Source organism: Schistocerca nitens, chromosome 6 (genome assembly GCF_023898315.1).
Source record: "Schistocerca nitens isolate TAMUIC-IGC-003100 chromosome 6, iqSchNite1.1, whole genome shotgun sequence".
NCBI lineage: Eukaryota > Metazoa > Arthropoda > Insecta > Orthoptera > Acrididae > Schistocerca > Schistocerca nitens.
In genome coordinates, this window is record NC_064619.1 from 617527395 (window position 1) to 617550373 (window position 22979).

Consider the following 22979-nt stretch of genomic DNA (forward strand, 5'->3'; position numbering starts at 1 on the left):
CCTCCGTAACGCTGTCGTGCCGACTAAACGGCCCGTGACTAAACGCGCCGCTCTGCGTTGGATATTCTCCATCTCTTCTATCAGTCCACCTCGTAAGCATCGTATGCTGATGAACAATACTCAAGAATCGCTCGAACAAGCGCCTTATAGACCACTGCCTTCGTGGATGAGTTACGTTTCCTTACGATTCTTCCTGTGAATCTCAATCTGGCATCTTCTTTTCCTACTACTTATTTTGTGTAGTCATTCCACTTAAGGTCGCTCTGGATAGTTACTCCTAGATATTTTACGAATGATACTGCTTCGAGTTGTTTCTCATCAACAGTGTAGTTGTCCAGTGGTTGGATTCTTTACCTATGTACGTACAGTATGTGACATTTATTAACGTTCTGGGTCAAGTGTCAGAGCCTGCACCATCCAATCTTTTGCAGGTCATTCTGCAAATCGATACCGTCTTCTAGCATTGCTACTTTGTTATCGAAAGCCATACCATATGCGAACAGTCTTACGGAACTTCTGACGCTTTCTATTAGATCATTTAAACATATTATAGACAATGAAGGTCCTATCACACTTCTTGTGGGTGCTCCGGAAATTGCCTTCACATCTGTAGATGTTGTTTCATTAAGAGCGACGTACTGATTTCTGCTTGCAAAGAAGTCCCGAATATAGTGACAGATCTGGTACGATACTCGATAAGTTCGTACATTTTTTTTTTCACTAAGCGGCAGTGCGGGGTGGTGTGAAATGCCTTCTTGAAGTCAAGGAACACCGCATAAACCAGATCGTCATTGTCTACAGCGCTACGGATCTCACACAGTAACAAAGCGTGCTGAGCTTCGAAAGATATCTGTCTGCGGAATGGTTCAATGGTTCAAATGGCTCTGAGCACTATGGGACTCAACTGCTGTGGTCATAAGTCCCCTAGAACTTAGAACTACTTAAACCTAACTAACCTAAGGACAACACACAACACCCAGCCATCACGAGGCAGAGAAAATCCCTGACCCCGCCGGGAATCGAACCCGGGAACCCGGGCGTGGGAAGCGAGAACGCTACCGCACGACCACGAGATGCGGGCGTCTGCGGAATACATGTTGATTTTTATAGAGGAGATTTTCGTCCTCAAAAAACGTCACAATTCTTGACCATGAAACATGTTCCATAGTTCTACAACAGACAGACATATGTAATTGTGTGTATCTGTCCTGCGGTCCTTCTTGAAAACAGGAATAACCCTTGCTTTTCTCCACTCGCTAGGTACCCTTCGTTGCTCCAGCGATCTACAATAAACTGCTGCTGGAAGGGGAGCAGGTTCTTTAGCATAATCTCTGTAGAATCTTACAGGTATCTCATCTGGTCCTGGTACCTTTCCACTGCTAAGCGACTGTAGCTGCTTTTCTGTTCCGTGGTCGGTTATCTCAGTATCTGCCATTTCGACGTTCGTACGATTATTAAAAGGACTGTGAAACAGTTTCGGAACACCGAATTCATTATTTCGGCCTTCGCTCTGTTATCTTCCGTTCCGGTGCCAGTATGGTCTCCGACCGAATGAATAGAATGATTCTGACCCACTTACTGATTTTTACATACGATCCAAACCTCCTAGGGTTTTTACTCAGATTGGTTGACAAAATTTTGCTTTCAAAGTCATTGAACTTTTCTCTCATTGCTCTCCTTACGCCCATTTTCACTTCGTTCTGCTTTTGTTTCTCAGCTAGATTTCGACTTGTGATGCAGGACTCTTCCTTTACGGCGCAGTTTTCCAACACGACAATGAAACCACGGTGGGTTTTTCCCATTCCTTAAGGCCTTGCTAGGAACATACTTGTCTAAGGCATATTGGACCATGATTTTAATTCTTTTCATTTGTGCTCCACATCTTCTTCCTCTTCACTGAATATCTGCTGCTGATTACTCGGCTACTCTGCAATTGTTGTCCTGTCAATCTTGCTAACCAAAAATGTCTTCCTACCTTTCTTAATATTCCTTGTAAAGCTCGAAGTCGCAGTTGCTATCACACTTTTATGATCACAGATGCCTTCCAAAACGTAAACTAACTTGATAAGTTCAGGTATGTTTGTTGCTAGGAGGTGTAAGACGTTAACATTCACGTATTGGTTAGTTAGTTACGTGTTCGACTGATCAATCTCACGGTAACCGTTATGAGGTGGAACATGTCAAGTGCACACGAAATGCACACCTCAGTCAAGGGACTTTTTAAAAAGCTTAAAATTTTTATTGCCTGCCTCATTCCCTCAAATGGCACAAAATGTATAATTTATACCTAAATATTTACTTATTCCTATTCAAGAATTCATCTATGGTATAGAAGGAGTGGTCAAGGAGATATTATTTCAATTTATTTTTAGAGCTATTACTGCTGTCTGTCAGACATTTTATTTCATCTGGTAATTTATTGAGAAGTTTTGCAGCAGCATATTTTACCCCTTTATTGCCAAAGATAGGTAAGTAAACGACAATGTAAGTCTTTCTTTCTTCTGATATTATTATCATGAATGTCACTGTTGTTTTTAAACTGGTTAACGTTGTAGAGAACCAGTTTCATTACTGAGTGAATGTACTGTGAGGCTGTTACAAGAATTCCTAACCTTTTAAATAGATGCCTGCAAGATGTGCGACTATGAGCCCCACACAGTATTCTAACCACTTTCTTTTGAGCAGTGAATACTTTTTGCCTAAGTGTTGAGTTACCCCAAAAATATAATTCCTTATGACATCAGAGAGTGAAAGTATGCAAAGTATGTTAGCTTGCTAATTTCAATATTCTCAAAATTATCAATTATTCTGATTGCAAAAGTCACTGAACCTAGTCGCTTTAGGAGATCCAAAATATGAATTTTCCAATTAAGATTCTTATCTACATGTACGTCCAAAAACTTACCATAGTATGCTCTACCCTGGATGCTGACTTCTGTTGACGTGTTATACTTATTGAAGGAACTGTACTCCCTGCAGTATAAAATTGGATGTACTGTGTTTTTTCAAAGTTCAGAACAGGCCCACTCGCAGAAAACCAATCAATAACTTTTCCAAAGACATTATCTTTATCATTTCTTATTGCACTTTCTATGATTGGATTAGAAATTACTCTTGTATCATCAGCAAACAGTGTTAGTTTAGCTTCTTGTTTCAGATAAGAAGGGAGGTCATTCATATATATGAAGCTCAGAAGGGTACCCATGATCGAACCCTGTAGAGCACCTAATGTAATTTCACCCATGTTAGATGAACTGGGAAACTTCCTTAAATCACTTAAACCATATAAAGAACCTTTTTGCTTACCGTTCTGAAGATATGACTTAAACCACTCATATGCTGTTCCATTTATACCATATTGTAATTTCTGTAACATAATGTCGTTGTTCACACTTTAAAACGCTTTGGATAAGTTACATAAAATTCCTATTCGTGAAATATTACTATTTAAAGACTCTATTATGTTGGCAGTGAAACTGTATATTGCTGTCTCGGTGTAACACCGTTTTTGAAATCCAAACTGTGATTTACTAAGTATCCCATTACTGTTGAAATGGCTAACTACTCCTGAGTACATTACTTTCTTGAGGATTTTTGAAAATGCTGTAATCAAGGATACTGGCCGGTAATTATTGACATCTGTGGTGTACTCTTTTTTGTATAGAGGCTTGACAGTGGAATATTTTAACCTGTCTGGGAAATACCTTGAGTTAGTGATGCATTACAGATATGACTCAGAACAACAGCTGTAACTGCTCCACATTGTTTTAATATTTTGCTAGAGATGTCATCTATTAGAACAGAACATTTATTTTTCAAAGATTTAATCATTTTCCTTATTTAACAAGAGTTTGTTAGATGAAAATTAATCTGACTAGGATTTCTCAAAATTGACTCTTCCATGTACTGCTTGGCTTTTTCTTTTGAACTATTCTCACCAGTTTTTTCGCCTACACTTAAGAAATGGTTGTTACATATATTTGCTACCTGTGTTCTGTTGGTTAAGATACTCTCATTCTCTAACTATCTGCTCAAAGTAATTTATCGGACAAGACATTCAGAACAATGTCACGCAAATGCCTGTCCCTGGCACTACTTTTGATAGCATTACTCTTCCAATCTATATGTGGCAATTTGAAGTGAGTGTCTACACCCCACCCCGCGCCTCACCGCACGAAAATTGCAAACGATACTCTGTATAAATGAGTCACTACCGTTTGTGACAACCTATCCTTACTGTAACTATTCCAATCAGAGATCAGGATTTCGTTGCTGTTCACTTGCGTCTTCAATCTGATAGAATCTGGGCATTACAACTCCTCCATTGCATGCTCCTGTTATTTCCTAATGTCATATTAACCTTTTCGATATTTGATCTGCGAGGACGAGCATTCCCTGAGAACATTGCGGCTGATGTAACTTCGACTGTCTTGACTTGATTACTTACAAGAGAAACATCCCATTGCAACCCTTTCAGATTTAGTGGTAAAGTGGCCCAGTGGATACCCTGTCAAAAACTGAACACAATCAAGCATGAAAATAGGAAGAACTGAACTGTGAAAAAAGAAGCAAATTAAGAAAAGCTTAAGATGTGCAACATCGAATCACAAACGCGACGACGTAGTGGTTATGTGGTTACGGTGATGGACTGTGTTCGAATCTCCTTCGCGTTCTATTTCTTTTTTTTGTTTTTTTTTTTTTTTTTTTGTTTTTCACAAATGTATGCACTATCCGTCCGATTATTCACGTGTCTTTTATCCTACTCTAGTCTTGGCAGTTGTCATACTATACATTGGTTACAGAATGTGATGATGATGATGTTTGGTTGGTGGGGCGCTCAACTGCGCGGTTATCAGCACCCGTACAAATTCCCAACCTTTGCTCAGTCCAATCTCGCCAATTTCCTGAAGATGAAATGATGAGGACAACACAAACACCCAGTCATCTCGAGGCAGGTGAAAATCCCTGACCCCGCCGGGAATCGAATCCGGGACCCTGTGCTCGGGAAGCGAGAACGCGACCGCGAGACCACGAGCTGCAGACTTATAGAATATGAGTCATGTGGTAGGAATATATTACCTTCGCAGATAAATGTGACGAATAGTGAAAGCATAGGCCAATCAGAGAAATGAAAATAACGAATAATGTGAATTACGTTACAACAAAGGAATTCAAGCGTCAAAACTTCCAAAATAAAACGCAAGAGTCATTAAACGTGTTACGTGGGCAGAAGAAATAGGAGGTCGCACGTCTGAATGTCCCTTTGTTACACTTCGCTGTTACAAACGGAGGTGACACCACGACACAGACATAAATTTGAATACAGCGAACAGACACTTCAATGACCGGACAGCCAGTTCATAATTTCGTGAAAAAAAAAGAAGGTGCCATGAGGGAGATTTGAGCACTGGTCTCTTATTCTGTACTCCAACAGCGTAACCACAGAACCACGACGGTAGGATTCGTGGAAGTTGCTCTTTGTCGCACATCTGGAGCTTGCACTGTTCGCTGTTTCTATTTTGCTTCTTTTTTCACAGTTCGGTACACCTTCTTCCTGTGTTCATGCGTGACCTGTGTTCAGTTTTCGACGAGTTATCGACTGGGCCATCTTACCGCTAAATCTGAGGGGGATTCGTTGAGGAGTTTTCTTTGTTAAAAGTTTTCGGAGAAATGTTTTGTGGACATATACTTCGCTAGCGGTGACCGTTGACCTCAGGATAAAGAGTTCATTTCTTCATCTGTTCTGCGTTTGCGTAGTATTTCAGACCCAAATAACGTAATGTCAGATGTTAAAGAAAAACGGTGCCAGCGAGGCACTTGAGATAGTTCGAAGATTTACTACTTTAAAGGAATATTGGAGTTCTACACTCGTTCATTATTTACGCGTAGAAACTGAGTAAGCCTGTATGAATAGCAGTGCAGTAATGCGTGGTTGAATGTGAAGCCGTTGTTACCAGTTGTGTGTTATTAATGTCTTTTACACTGCATCTAATCTCTTTCGACTATGTCCTACACTGAACTGAATGCAAGGTAGTGAAGTACTAATAGAGTCGAAATTATATACATTCTCCTTTTTTGCTGTGTAGGAAATATGCACAGTTCAGTGCAGTGAAACCATATAGTCTCTTTTTTATATGATTACCATTATTTTAATTTAAGCCTACCAAATTTGGAACAAGCTGAAACTAGGGCTGATGATATTTTCAAAAATATTGGGAATCCGGGATATCGATATTTAAAATAATACCATTATCGGTCTTCGGTAAAGCGAGGAGAAGTATCGATACGTCGAAAGAAGTATCGCCTTACCGATATGTCGAAGGAAAAAATAAGGACGTATCGGCCTATAAAAGTTTCGGCAGCACATTGTAAAAATACTGCTAGCTTTACAGCTGTGTACTTAAGTATTGTTTTATTACTAGATATTCTGTACATCAACGAGCTAGTAGTCTGCTTATCCCCCTTAGAGCAAGAATTGAAAGGAGAATGATGCACGTTCATGCTTGGCGGTAAACACTAGTTATAATGGTAACTGCATGTAAGTGGCACAATAAAAGGTGTCCGATGGGTATGTCGTTCGGTTCCGTCACATATCGGATTTGTCTAGAACACTTCGACTTCCAGTTTTATCATTTCTGCAAACGCCAGCGACCTAGCAGCTGTAATATCAAAATTGCGTCATGAACGTTGCAGTTTCTGATAGTAGCGCCGGGCGCCGATTACGTCAGCATTTCCCATCACACGTGACAACCGGCCACAAAGACCAGTCTTGTCATTTAGAATTTTGTTCATCATTTTCAGCAACCGTTTTGAAGAATGCCAATGTAAAGAAATAACACAGAGCTATCTCTTCATATTTTAATCTTATTCTATTCGCATCGCCAGCCCCCGCTGTAATCGGACTTCTTTGTGCTATCTATAATTGTTTCCCACAGTCAAGGAGAAAGACTGGAAGTGATGAAATCTCAAAATGTAGTAAGATTATTTCACAAAGTGAAAGTAAAATTACGTTCTACTGCAATTTCAAAAGAACAATTTTAAATATTTACCTAATATTGCGAAAAAGTATAATGTAAAATAAAAATATCGGCACTCGATATTGGCATTTCGGAATCGATATACCTATATATCTGTGAAAACTTACACAGAAGTACAAATCGAATTTTTTGGGAAAATTATCGATAAATCGATAATTTATCAACAGCCCTAGGTGAAACTATTTCTTTTCGACAGCGGCTTGAGCAACTGCGCTGAGCACATGTACAGTGGCCGCTGCGCAGATTCCAAACGGATACGCAAACTCGCGACGTCGAGTAAACCGGCCTTTAGACACTGTGGACATACACACACAAACCTTTAAGACAAAAGTACCGAAACACTCCCTGAAATAGTAGTCTCATTGGTACAACACGTTGTCTTAAAAGAGTGCATAATCCAGTGTTCTGTGACGGTAAAGACTGCGGCAGTTAATGTAATTGAATTCTCTGCTGAATGAAGTTATACGAGAGTGAGTCAAATGAAACCTTAAATATTTTTTTAAAACTTATTCATTAGCAGAAGCGGTACAAAGCTGTATCACTTTTCAACATAATCTCCCCCACGCTCAATGCAAGTCCTCCAGCACTTACTAAGTGCATAAATTCCTTCAGAAAAAAATTCTTTTGGTAGTCCGCGCAACCACTCACGCACCGCGTGGCGTACCTCTTCATCAGAACGGAACTTCTTTCCTCCCGTTGCGTCTTTGGTACAAGCATATTGAAATCACTTAGGGCAATGTCTGGTAAGTATGGTGAATACGGAAGACACTCAAAATGCAGGTCTGTGATTGTTGCAACTGTTGTACGGGCATTGTGGGGCCTTGCTTTGTCATGTTGCAAAAGGACACCTGCTGACAGCAATCCACGTTGCTTTGATACGATTACAGGCTGCAGATGATTTTTTAGTAGATCTGTGTATGATGCACTGGTGACAGTGGTCCCTCTAGGCATGTAATGCTCCAAAATGACGACTTTTTCGTCCCAAAACAGAGTCAGCATAACCTTCCCTGCTGATGGTTCGAAACTTCTTTGGTTTTGGTGAGGAGGAATGGCGCCATTCCTTGCTCGCTCTCTTCGTTTCCGGTTGGTGGAAGTGAACCCAGTTTTCGTCTCCAGTAAAGATTTTTGCAAGGAAGCCATCACTTCGTTCAAAGCGCCGAAGAAGTTTTTCACAAGCATCAACACGTCGTTCTCTCATTTCAGGAGTCAGCTGCCGTAGCACCCATCTTGCAGACAGTTTGTGAAACTGGAGCACGTCATGCACATTGTCCTGTGCTGACCCATGACTAATCTGTAAACATGCTGCAATGTCATTCAGTGTCACCCGGCGGTTTTCCTTCACTATGGCTTCAACTGTCGCAATGTTCTGTGGAGTCACAACTCGTTGAGCCTGACCTGGACGAGGAGCATCTTCCACTGAAGCCACACCATTTGCTAACTTCCTACTCCATTTGTATACTTCCTGCTGTGACAAATATGCATCACTGTACTGAACCTTCATTCGTCGATGAATTTCAATTGGTTTCAGACCTTCAGTACGCAAAAACCGAATAACAGCACGCTGTTCTTCCCTGGTGCAAAACGCAAGTGGGGCGGCCATCTTTGTACTGATACTGCGACGGTATGTGTGCATCTGCACTATGCTGCCACCTACAGGCCATCCTGCACGCTGTTGTTAGCACGCTTACCAAGATACAGGATAACGGCGCGAAATTTCGATTTGTTATTACAAATTTACGGTTTTCAGACTGACCCTCGTAACTGAATTCTCTGCCGAATTAAGTATATATGTATGTATATCTGCTAGGTCTGTACGAATATGGCAAACTCACCCCACGAGGAAGCCCCACATCCAGGGCAGGCCCAGCAGGAAGTGCGTCGTGGCAGCGACAGCCGTACACTCCACAGCCCAGGGCAGGGCTGCCAACTTGACCACGTGTGGCGCCAGCCGGCGCAGCGCTGGCGCCTCCAAATCCAGACCAGCGCGGACCAGTATCATCACCAGCGCCAAGTGCCTGTGGGCAGCAGTCAAACAAAATCAGTATCATCACCAGCGCCAAGTGACTGCTGGCACCACTCACATGTCGGCGCAGTCAGGCAAACTCAGTACCCATCATTGGCACCAATTGACTGTGCGTGGGAAGTAGTCACAGGTCGTCAGAGTCAGGTAAACCCAGTACCCATCACTGTCTGCTCCCGGTAGCTGAGTGGTCAACGTGACAGACTGTCAACCCTATGGGCCCAGGTTCGATTCCCAGCTGGGTCAGAGATTTACTCCGCTCAGGGACTGGGTGTTGTGTTGTCCTAATAATCAAGTCGCCGAAGTGGTGTCAAAACGAAAGACTTGCACCAGGCGAACGGTCTACCCGATGGGAGGCCCTAGTCACATGACATTATTATTATTAGTACCCATCACTAGCGCCAAGTCTAGGTCAAGTCTAAATCTGTGGTCAACACGGCAGCAGTCATAGGTCGGCTCAGTCAAGCAGACTCAAGTCTTTCAAAACATGTATTGGGGCTTCAGTTGTATACTGTACGTAACTGTCACATTGTACAGAAATCTACTGTTAGTTTGGGCACCAGAATGATTAAAACTAAAATTTAAAACAGTCTTGATCGCAAACTTGCTAAAATATATTTTCATTGGAGCGAGTGACCGGTTTCGACTCTATGAAAGACTCCAGAGCGGTGCTCGTGTAACTTATCCAGCAGTGTCCATCAACCGCTCTGGAGTCTGAAGATGACTCTTTCATAGAGTCGAAACCGGTCACTCACTCCAATAAAAAAAAATATTTTAACAAGATTGCGATAACGACTGTTTTAAATTTTAATTTTAACTACACTACTGGCCATTAAAATTGCTACACCACGAAGATGACGTGCTACAGACGCGAAATTTAACCGACAGGAAGAAGATGCTGTGATATATAAATGATTAGCTTTTAGAGCATTCACACAAGGCTGGCGCCGGTGGCAACACCTATAACGTTCTGACATGAGGAAAGTTTCCCACCGATTTCTCATACACAAACAGCAGTTGACCGGTGTTGCCTTGTGAAATGTTGCTGTGACGCCTCGTGTAAGGAGGAGAAATGCTTACCATCACGTTTCCGACTTTGATAAAAGGCTGGTCCCGGTGGAGGTTCGAGTCCTCCCTCGGGCATGGGTGTGTGTGTTCGTCCTTAGGGTAATTTAGGTTAAGTAGTGTGTAAGCTTAGGGACTGATGTCCTTAGCAGTTAAGTCCCATAAGATTTCACACACATTTTTTGAACCGACTTTGATAAAGGTCGGATTGTTGCCTATCGCGGTTGCTGTTTATCGTATCGCGACATTGCTGCTCGCGTTGGTCGAGATCCAATGACTGTTAGCAGAATATGGAATCGATGGGTTCATGAGGATAATACCGCACGCCGTGCTGGATCCCAACGGCCTCGTATCACTAGCAGTCGAGATGGCAGGCATCTTAAGCGCATGGTTGTAAAGGATCATGCAGCCACGTCTCGATACCTCAGTCAACAGATGGGGACGTTTGCAAGACAATCATCTGCACGAACAGTTGACGACGTTTGCAGCAGCACGGACTATCAGCTCGGAGGCCATGGCTGCGGTTACCCTTGACGCTGCATCACAGACAGGAGCGCCTGCGATGGTGTACTCAACGACGAACCTGGGTGCACGAATGGCAAAACGTCATTTTTTCGAATGAATCCAGGTTCTGTCTACAGCATCATGATGGTCGCATCCGTGTTTGGCGACATTGCTGTGAACGCACATTGGAAGCGTGTATTCGTCATCGCTATACTGGCGTATCACCCGGCGTGATGGTATGGGGTGCCATTGGTTACGCTTCTCGCTCACCTCTTGTTCGCACTGGCGGCACAGTGGACGTTACATTTCAGATGAGTTACGACCCGTGGCTCTACTCTTCATTCGAGCCCTGCGAAACCCTACATTTCAGCAGGATAATGCACGACCGCATGTTGCAGGTCCTGTACGGGCCTTTCTGGGTACGGAAAATGTTCGATTGCTGCCGTGGCCAGCACATTCTCCAGATCTCTCACCAATAGTAAACGTCTGGTCAATGGTGGCCGAGCAACTGGCTCGTCACAATACGCCAGTCACTACTCTTGACGAACTGTGGTATCGTGTTGAAGCTGCCATTAAAGCTCTGTTTGACTCAATGCCCAGGCGTATCAACGCCGTTATTACGGCCAGAGGTGGTTGTTCTGGGTGCTGATTTCTCAGGATCGATGCATGCACCCAAATTGCGTGAAAATGTAATAACATGTCAGTTTTAGAATAATATGTTTGTCCAATGAATACCCGTTTATCATCTGCATTTCTTCTTGGTGTAGCAATTTTAATGGCCAGTAGTGTACATAACCGGACAACAACATTAGCGATTTACAACGCCTGCCCCTAGGCTATAACCAGTTGTAATATCTGAGACAACTTCAGCAGTAAAACATAAGATAGGAAGACATGTGTTAACTAGGATCTTAAAACACTACACATAGGTCTACTTCTACCACTTTCACCAGATAGCTACTACAACAAGCTATACCCAACATTCTACAAAATTACCTATGCATATATCTAAATAACTCTTATACAATAATACAGTCAATTGACTGTTCACACTGGACACGTAACAAGATGAATTCTCAGCAGTCTCATGGCACAGTTTAAAGCGTGTAGTTTAGAATTAATACAGGTGATCACACTCACAGCACAAGCAGCAATGCTCTCACTCGCAGTTACACGCGTCTGTAATCCTGGGTGCCATCAATAAACAACCACAACTTGTTATTCAGCAACCAAAGACTTCCATGAAGACTCTTGCCGCTAACAAATACGCCAAATGCACTGCACATATACCACATATGGCATTGTATCAACTATAAACCCACCAACGTGCAACCGCCAGCTGCTAGAGAACTCAGCCAGTGCTTTCGTGACATGCAGAAGCCCTTTCTCCGCCTACACGGGGACTGCTGTCTGTCCGGCCAGGAGACACCAACTGCTTCATCGGGCTGTTGTGGCCACACACCAGCCGTGCCCCACACAGACTGCAGTGACGTTCAGCTTACAGAGCCGCAGCGCACCAGTTCCACGAAGCCCTCACTCCCACCTCTGCCCAGAACTGACTTGTTCGTCTCTGTGCAGACTCCACCGAACAGCCTCGTGATCACTTCACCTACGGCGACGCTCACAGCAATGAGGTGTCATCCACCCTTTCGCGACCACTGTGTGACAAGCCACAGAAAATGACTCTCTAACGGCAGGGAAATTAACCGTGCCGCTGTACACGGTACACGTTGGTTATACAGGATCGTGTTTAGATGCCTCTACTATCAGAATGAGAAAAAGGCTTTGAACAGCTGTCAAATGAATTAATCCATATCGGTGCTTGGTAAGAACTCAACTGGCCACTGAATGTGTGCTGGATGTTGTCCCCAACAGCTGTGTAAGATCTCTGATATGCTTTCTATTTAATCTAATTTTTTTTCAGCCTAAGTCAAAATTCATAACACTTAAAATCGCACTATTCTCATCCTATAACAACTTTCGAATGCAATAAGATGGATCACAACAAATACAGATTCAGGTTTTTTATTAGTCATTCAGCATTTGTACATCCAATAGGACAAGACAGAGATTTGGGAACCAGGTTTTAAATTGTAAGACGTTTCCGGGGGCCGATGTGGACTCTGACCACAATCTGTTGGCTACAAACTATAGATTAAAACTGAAGAAACTGCAGAAAGTTGGGGATTTAAGAAGATGGGACTTGGATAAGCTGACAGAACCAGAGGTTGTAGAGAGTTTCAGGGAGAGCATTAGGGAACGATTGACAAGGATTGGGGAAATATATACAGTAGAAGAAGAATAGGTAGCTTTGGGAGATGAAATAGTGAAGGCAGCAGAGGAGCAAGTAGGCAAAAAGACGAGAGCTAGTAGAAATCCTTGCGTAACAGGAATTTAATTGACGAAAAATATAAAAATGCAATAAATGAAGCCGGCGAAAAGGAATACAAACGTCTCACAAATGAGATCGACAGGAAGTGCAAAATGGCTAAGCAGGGATGGCTAGAGGACAAATTGAAGGATGTAGAGGATTACTTGAGGACAATAAAATGGAAATGATGAATATGAAATGGGAGATATGATACTGCGTGAAGAGTTTGACAGAGCACTGAAATCCCTAAGCTGAAACAAGGCCCCAGGAGTAGACAACATTCCATTAGAGCTACTGACAGCCTTGGGAGAGCCACTCCTGACAAAACTCTAACATCTGGTGAGCAAGATGTATGAGACAGGCGAAATACTCTCAGACTTGAATATAATAATTCCAACCCCAAAGAAAGCACGTGTTGACAGATGTGAAAATTACAGAACTATCAGTTTAATAAGTCACGGCTGCAAAACACTAACGCGAATTATTTACAGACGAATGGAAAAACTGGTAGAAACCGACCTCTGGGAAGATCAGTTTGGATTCTGTACAAATATTGGAACACGTGAGTCAATACTGACCCTACTACATAGATTAAGGAAAGGCAAATCTACGTTTCTAGCATTTGTAGACTTAGAGAAAGCTTTTGACAACGTTAACTGGAATACTCTCTTTCAAATTCTGATGGCGGCAGGGGTAAAATACAGTGAGCGAAAGGCTATTTACAATTTGTACAGAAACCAGATGGCAGTTATAAGAGTCGAGGGGCATGAAAGGGAAGCAGTGGTTGGGAAGGGAGTAAGACAGGGTTGTAGCCCATCCCCGATGTTATTCAATCTGTGTATTGAGCAAGCAGTAAAGGAAACAAAAGAAAAATCCATGGAGAAGAAATAAAAACCTTGAGGTTTGGTGATGACATTGTAATTCTGTCAGAGACAGCAAAGGACCTGGAAGAGCAGTTGAACAAAATGGACTGTGTCTTGAAAGGAGGATATAAGATGAACATCAACAAAAGCAAAACGAGGATAATGGAATGTAGTCGAAGTAAATCGGGTGATGCTGAGAGAATTAGATTAGGAAATGAGACACTTAAAGTAGTAAATGAGTTTTGCTATTTGGGCAGCTAAATAACTGATGATGGTAGAAGTAGAGAGGATTAAAAATGTAGACTGGCATGGCAAGGAAAGCGTTTCTGAAGAAGAGAAATCTGGTAACATCGAGTGCAGATTTAAATGTCAGGAAGTCGTTTCTGACAGTATTTGTATGGAGTGTAGCCACGTATGGAAGTGAAATGTGAAGATAAATAGTTTAGACAAGAAGGTAATAGAGCTTTCGAAATGTGGTGCTACAGAAGAATGCTGAAGATTAGATGGGTAGATCACATAACCAATGAGGAGGTATTGAATAGAATTGGGGAGGCGTGTGTGGCACAACTTGACAAGAAGAAAGGACCGGTTGGTAGGACATGTTCTGAGGCATCAAGGGATCCCATATGTAGCATTGGAGGGCAGCGTGGAGGGTAAAAATCGTAGAGGGAGACCAAGAGATGAATACACTTAACAGATTCAGAAGGATGTAGGTTGCAGTAGGTACTGGGACATGAAGAAGCTTGCACAGGATAGAGTAGCATGGAGAGCTGCATCAAACCAGTCTCTGGATTGAAGACCGCAGCAGCAACAACAACAACATTCAATATACTTCCTCCGTACATTTACTTATTAATATTACAAAGTATATATTTCCATTATTTACATTGTTGTATTTGGCATTTCTGAAATTCTTCTGGAGAATAAAATGGGTTAGCTAGCAAGAAGCTGTGCAGTTTTTCCTTAAATGATTTGACTGGCATGCCTGTGACAGATTTACACAATTTGTTATATCTTTGGATTGCCATGTAGGTATGAGCATTGTTTGTTTCTGCTACTCTTTTTTTTTTTGTAAGAGCACAGTAGTACTGATTCCTGTATTATAACCAAGTCTTTGATTTGTTACACTTAAATGTGGCAGTTCAGTGAGTATGTAATTAACAATTTCTAGCTTATCGGAATTAATTACAATTAAAACCTTTTACGTGGTGAACAAAGGCTTGCAATGAGTTCTGCCTTCTGCTCTTGGAATTTCTCTAATTGCTTTCTTCTGAATTACAAGAATGTCATTTATATTTTTGCTATTTCCCCAGAGTATTCATCTGTATTTAAAAACAGATTGAAAAAAGACAAAATACACTGACCTTATACACTCAAAGGTGACACATGACATCAGTCTCTTCAACCAGTATATCACTCTTGACAACCTAAATGTTACTTGTTCTACATGGTGTTACATATTAGTTTGTTGTCAAGTGTAATAAGTAAATATTTTATACTTTGTTTTTCTATTCTTGCAGCCTTTGATAGGCTGAATCACATACTATGCGTCTTATTTATGTTTAATAGTATACTAGACTCATTCTCATAAATTAAGGATAATGGCGATACATGGTGAAACAACTCTCTGGTGGGCGGTTTGCGGGTTTAAATCACCTTGGGGTACGACTATGTGGTGCACTTGACCTGCGGTCGTCGCACGGTGGCGCTGGCAGCAGTCCACACACGCAGTAGTGTGTAGGTACACTCTTTGACATAAAACTTGACCGGCGGCTGGCCGCTTCAGAGGCTAAGTCCGCGCCGATCGCGACATGGGACAAAAAAACTGGCCAACTCGCTAATTCTCTAAGTCCGGTTATCTGCACAATCTGGCAACACTGTAGACTGCGGCACTTCCTGGAGGAAAACTTGTCCCATGATAGAGAAACTCTAGGCTGATTACGCCTGTGGTCTAGCGGTAGCGTGCGTTGTTTCTGTTCATAATGTCAGTGGATCGAGAGCAGCTGGCACAAAATATTTTTATAGCCTTTTCTGTCTGAATGCTGAAGACGTGAATGTAATGGTAGCGCAGATTCAATCTATTTCGCTTTGTGACACACCGATATCATAATTTTATCCAGTAACGATTTTGCGGCAGATTTCCTGCAGACTGTCCTCCTCTGGACGCCGTATGCGGCAAAGCTCCGGGATCCATTTGCTGGCTACTGGCAGCGGCCGTGGCGACAGCAGCGGCGCTGCTCTCCCCCATTCTTTATCGAAAGCGCCTGCTATCGCTCATCGCTTTTGATGATTTAAAACGCTTTATTATTAAATGTTGCTCCACAGAAAATTTCTACAATTTCCATTCACGCTCAAAAGCAACGGAGACAGACGCCCTGATTAGTAGGCGGGTATTATATTACATTAATCGGCAAGAGCTGAGAATGGCCCGAAATTAATTTTATAGACTGGGACGAAATTAAACCACCTCACTACATTCGATGAATTTATAAATGCTTCATACCTCGTTTCTTTTCCTTTCAAACTCAATTATTTGTGCAACTTTTGGTCAATGTTTGGATGTTTTCGTCAAGCCAGAGTGAGCGTCTGTGGTGTAAAGTGTATGACAGTTCTTGTTTCATTCCTTATGGTAAGTCTATGCGATAAACTGTGTGAATACCTTGCAATGCATGTCTGTAGCAGTGCAGGAACACTGCACATTTGGAGTTCCATGTATGGGTTCATAAAGTATTTATTGTTGATCGGAAGTGATAGTTAAGGTCATCAGATTTAAACCAGAAAAATTTGTCGTTTTGAAGGTTTCAGAGAACGGAAAGGAATTGCTAACGCCGGTGTTAGAAAACGTCTACAGTTAAATGCTATTGCAAAAATTTAGAAGAAGGGAACTATATTAATGAACATGTGCACTTCATAAACAACCTTCTGACATGTTAGACCTATATGACGAACAAAGCTCAAATTTATATCGTTGACAGTCGGTTTGAATCTTTTCAGGGTCTATTTTACAGTGAAGCACCTTGGAATTTGCAAAGCAGAAATCCATGATATTAACTTAATTTACTAAGTCGAAATCGGACGAAGATTGATGTTTAAAGGCATTCTTCAGATTTCGCATAAGAAATTTTTACTAGCAGTTTGCAACTCCATTAATTAAAATGGAAAATAAAAGGTTGTAGTCAGCGGCTTCTACCGTGATTCGAACTGCTATGTCTTATAGTACAAGCACTGCAACGCACAAGGGAACCTCTGAGCTAACGACACACTGGCGGCCAGAGGCGGAATATAGTCACTGCAATGTTGCCTGAGCCTCAAAACGCAACCTTAAACACACGAACAGAGGAGGTGGAGATTACTGTTTTAACGTCCCGTCGACAACGATGTCATTAGAGACGGAGCACAAGCTCGGATTAGGGAAGGATGGGGAAGGAAATCAGCCGTGGCCTTCCTAAGGAACCATCCCGGCATTTGCCTGAAGCGATTTAGGGAAATCATTGAAAACCTAAATCAGGATGGCCGGGCGCGGGATTGCACCGTCGTCCTCCCGAATGCACACACAAACAGGTGTTACTTATGTGAAGAACGCCGTTCTTGGAGTCCAGAAATTAAATATACTTTCTAATTGTGTCATCTTGCAGTGGATTATATCGTACGAGTCTTCGATGTGGAAAACGAATGTCAAGTGAATTTAGCGAGGTAACGCCGACCTACACCCGGAAGTAAATGCACTATCAGAGTGTTGACAAATACTTGCTACGACGCTGCCATTTCTAGGCTCTCTGACGAGGCAGCTCTTCAGCGAAATGCTTGCCGTGATTCTCCGATACGGTTCTTCAGAGTGGAGACGCGCGCGCACGTTTGGTTTTTATGCGGCGTTCTCCCCTGATGGTTTCTGACGTCGCCTTGTGGGCTATGTATACATATGAGAATTCAATTATCATTAATCCAGAATCACACAAGTTTCAGCTTCCGGCGTGGAAGAAGGCTGTTGACGCCGACATTATATCATTTCAACGTAGGGAAAGCAAAACGGATCATTCAATGTTTCTCATTCAACATAAAGCATGTGAGATAATTTTCCGTAACGTTCATAATCATCTAAAAATACAAACGAAGTAAAAATACACCGGAAGCTTATTCGAATTGAATATAACGCTTTGCACCTCGATGTAGAATTTGTCCACTTGCAATCTTTTGCAGCATACACATAGAATGTCATGATTACCACGAGAATGAAGAAATATGTTGGTAAGGATGGAAGCAAGAAGAGACGCAGTCAACAAATATTCTATTCCTCATGGCATTCATTTCATTTGACACGTAAGAAGAGGTAAAGCGGGAATTTACTTTCGTTAACACGAAAGATATGCCGCACATATTGATAACGAGGAAGTCTGCGTCTTCATACGTTTCCTCCTTGAAATCTGTATGCTCTATTATATACTAAGTAGCCCGATCATTGTTTCAGTAATGTTACCCTCTTGTTTGACCCCGTAACGATGAACAGATTCCAAATGCATGTCTCCCTTCCTGGGTTGTTTTTTGTGTTTTATTGCTTGGAATTCCTGAAGCAGACCACTGTGCCTTCCCCCCTCGTGGGTTAGGTCTCAAAACTAAACCGCTTTGTATCCAATGGCATAATTTATTCAGACAGCATCAGCATAAGACTATCAAACAAAGCCTTCCATTTACAGTTGCAGCACTCTAACCAGCACTGACCAAAGTGTAATCCACGGTCATGGTCCTAAATTACCAGCTGTCTGCTACTGTGGCAAAGTCCGTACTACACTTTCGATTCCGCAGCACCATTTTATCTGGTAACACTGTGTAGTTGCACAGTTGTGCTACCAGGTCTGTCCTCACACTGTCAACTTTATGTATCTCACTTCTCCTGTAGCGTAGATCACGAGGAGCCGAAGTAAATGAGTGTATTCTGCATGACGTAACATTCAGTATTCCCTTCTTTCATAGCCACTCTTCTTGTGCATCGATACCAAATAGGAATGCGAAAACTCTTGCGAGTGAGAGAATGACAATAACAATCGTAACAAGAACAAGCAAATAATGAATGATGTTTATTCCAACGCAGAACGAGAATGGCTTTAAATATAAAAATCTGTATCTATTTCTATATCCATATCTATTGATCTTTGAGTTGGCACAATGCAAATATATTCTTAGCATTTAGTTACCGAATTTAGTTCTGGATGCTTGCAGAGAAAAGGAAAAGTCGGTACTTCTCGCTAGTGTAATATAATGTGAACCAGCAACTACCCTTTCCTTAGAACACGACTCAAGCAGGTCCTCAAGTAGGTAGCAAGGCACTGCTGCATTCTGTTCCCTGACATTGCTCTGATGACGGTTAATGCAGATAGTTCCGATTATGAAATACAAAACGTATTGCAGGTTAGTTCCTAGGATAGTAACATTAAATTTGCGTTGTAGACGGCACATGAACGTGACGACTATCCATATTACTCATCAATATAAAAAGACAATATTTTGGGAATTTAGCAGGATTACTCAAAATGAATTCTGAAATTGGGTGACTGACTGCACAGGTGCTAAACGTCGTCAAGAGTATACGGTGTCCTAATCGCATTAGGAATATGAAGATCGTCTTCGACAGCTCGCAACTTTCACATTGCTATCTCCACCCTACTCCAGACAGCCCTCGGTGGAGTTGCACTACGTTGCCGATGTTATGGAAGGCCTTCAAACCGACAACAGACCACATATTGAAAAATACAAGCGAATTCCCTTGCAGCGTAAGCTTATTGTAACTAATCTAAAAATTATTGGAGAGGAACATTGTCCTATTCAAAAAAAGTAAAATGTTACACACTGTTGACGTCAAACGGACATTATCTATGTCCTGTCTTGTGTCCTACTCATCTATAATATCAAGTGTACTATGAAAATGATTATATATAATGGATGATAGAGTAATGCATTGATACCAGATGGTGGGGGACGGCCGGTGTGGCCGTGCGGTTCTAGGCGCTTCAGTCTGGAACCGCGTGACCGCTACGGTCGCAGGTTCGAATCCTGCCTCGGGCATGGATGTGAGTGATGTCCTTAGGTTAGTTAGGTTTAAGTAGTTCTAAGTTCTAGGGGACTGATGACCTTAGAAATTAAGTCCCATAGTGCTCAGAGCCATTTGAACCATTTGAACTATTTAACACAAAATGACATTAAAAATTAAAGTTATTCACGAGCAGCTAGTTGAGAATATGTATGAACATTAAATGACACGACGAACTGAAATAATATGACGAAGAGTTCAGCGCTCACTGGGAATAGAGCCCCACACATATCGTTGTTGACTACACACAAAGAGACGTCAGCTACCGAATTTTTATCCACCAGCTGCTCAGAATTGCATCTTGAACTTACAGTCATCTCGCAAATAGTTCTGTGTCTCACTGGGAGTTAAAAACGTCAGATATCGTTAGTGTTGACAACGAATGAAAATACATTAAAAATCAAAATTATTATCCACCAGCAGATAGGTGTTCTCATGATAGAGCTTGATAATACATAATTAAATCTTTAGTGCCGGGCCAGGATTCGATCCCATTCACGCGTAATATGTGAAGGTGTTGAGGAATCTGCAGTTTTGAACAAACAACAAATTGTAGCCGAGCTGTATTGCCACGAAGGGATCAAATTCCGCGTTAAGGGCGGTCTCAGTTGCATTCCCAGTTTAGAACCAATTTTATCGACATACAGAAGCTCAAATAAAAGATGGAATAAGTGTCCTGTGACCATACATAGCGTTTGTGTCGTCACTTGAAATAAATAACTAGCATAAGAAAGGTTACTGGTGATAGAGTTTCTACATGTCGCCACTCCAGACTTTATTGTGGTTCAACCTACCGTCTACTTGGTAAAGAAGGAATATCATCTTGAATGTGAATTTTCAGACCACGCAGCCATTATATCTCCTTCACTTGGTGTAGCCAGGAGAGAATGGAATCTGTCTCTCCCTATCTAAAATCATTGACGGAAGTGGGAATCGAACCCAGACCATAGGTATAACAACCTACCATTCGTACAACAGACCACGAAATCCTCTTCTCTGCGAGTCATTTTTCTATCGTAACGCAGTTGCGCCACACTGGATGAGAATTCTGACACACAGGCTCCCTGTAGTAATTTGCAGCATGTTCAGTAAATTCATTTACTTGGTTGACCGAATCACCATGAACTAGCTGCCTGGGCTACCCAGTGCATACATTCGACTATTTTGTAATCACAGAAATAAATCACGTAACTGCCACCTACACACAACTGCCAACAGTGTAGGATGCAGAAGTTTAAATAGTAAGTGTTCCTTTCCACTTGAGCTAGTCTATTGCGCTATCTGGTACTAGAAAACGTCGTTCAGTCCAAAAGAAAAGCTGTAACTGTTTGTCTCTCAGAAGTCAAGACCTGGCCATATGCATAATCTCACAGTGCTGTGGAATCCAAAAGTTCTGGAGGAATAGTTGCCGAGCTCTGGAGCTGCTGTAGCTACGTGTCAGCTTGTAGCATACATAAGATGTCGCGATTCGAATACATTCAGTGCTACATTTTTTAAAACGCAATTCTGCTCTCTGCTGAAGGTATCAATCTAATGGAACTTTGAACATAATTCCCTTCACTTCTCAACCCAAAGTAGTCGCATGTGGAAAAAGGGCTAACTGCTGTGACAGTTTGTTCTATTCAGGTTTAATAGACAGCAGGCAGCAGATGCATCTCGAAGATGTGCAGGGAGAGCGCATCGTGCCATAATATGTCAGAAAAGTATTTTCTACATTAGCCGTCGTGTGGTAGTGATAATTTATTCTTCTTCAGACTTTGTTTGACAGCTTTAACTCAGAACAAGTTTTCTACATGCATGTAATCAATAAACCGCATGTGCATTGTCAGACTGTCATAGGTAACATCAGAGAATTCGCATATATCGTTGATGATTAATTTCTCTCTCATGTTTACTATTGTTTTAACACTAAAGGAAACCTTACGAAAATTGTGCACTGTAGTATAAGAAATGAAATAAAACTAACCATGATAACCTTACGACGAAAGTATCTGTACACAAGCATGCCTCTATCGACACGAATTAGTAAAATACTACTCACTTAGATTTTGATTGGGTCTGTGTTTAATTGGTATGCTGTGTCATACTCAAGAGGTATGCAAATGTGGCATTTCATAAATATAGTTACGTATTCCTAGAAACCCAAAATTCGCTTGGCAGCAGCGGAAAGAGGCCTTACCTGTTGTGCAGCATTGTAAGTTTTTCAACATTGCACTATGAGCTGAAAGCATTTTCTTGCGATTTCCTTATTGATGTTTGATCTGACTGCTTGTAGCTCTTTCACAGAAGGGATAAAAACGTTACAGTCAGTGAGACTGGAACTGCGAACCGTAACAGACGCTTTTTCACAGGTCAGCACGTTACCATAGAGCTGGCGAGGAGGTATGGGTCTTAGCTTCCTATTACGACGGCAATAGTAACTAGAACTCGTAAACCGCTATTTGAAGGTCGAGATTAGTTGCGGTTTACACCTGCAACGACTTTCCTGGGCTGAAAACCGTAAATTTTCAATCTTTTGTTACCCTTCAAGCGATAATAACTCAAATTATTCAATGGAAATGACAGGTAAAATCAAGTGAACTTTGAGGCTTAATTCCGTGCACACCAGGAAGTAACTCGTCGATCACAGAGTTGCCAAACATACGTTGCCTTGTTGCCAAATCTCAGTTACAGTACCAGCAGGAAGAAGACGAACCGATGTGATCCTACAGCGGTCTGGGAACTGACCATAGCTGGTGTCTCCAAGTCGCGGCTGCTACGGCCTGGAATACGTAATGCGTCTGATTCGCTTTCTGTAACTAGGTTTAGGGACTGGAGCGTGGTTACTAATAATACTCAGAACTGACTGCAAACTGAGCATCATAAATCAGTAACTCTCATTGTTGTTTTTATATTTCTTTCGTAAGTGTACTCAAAACTAAGAAAGTCATTCACAGGCGTTTTCGTGCCTCGCCGATAGTCGAGCACAACATACAAATAAAAATAAAAAAGAATGTGTGTGTGTGTGTTTGTGTGTGTGTGTGTGTGTGAGAGAGAG

At 41.9% G+C, this 22979-nt stretch overlaps 1 protein-coding gene across 1 annotated transcript in view; it reads right to left on the reverse strand.

The window, feature by feature from the left end:
- Positions 1–22979, reverse strand: part of LOC126263524 (sodium/hydrogen exchanger 9B2-like) — a 147477-nt gene that overhangs the window by 50024 nt on the left and 74474 nt on the right. Inside the window, exon 5 of the mRNA XM_049960618.1 lies at positions 8870–9052. Within this exon, the coding sequence (XP_049816575.1) occupies positions 8870–9052 (183 nt within the window). The remainder of the gene's footprint in view (positions 1–8869; positions 9053–22979) is intronic.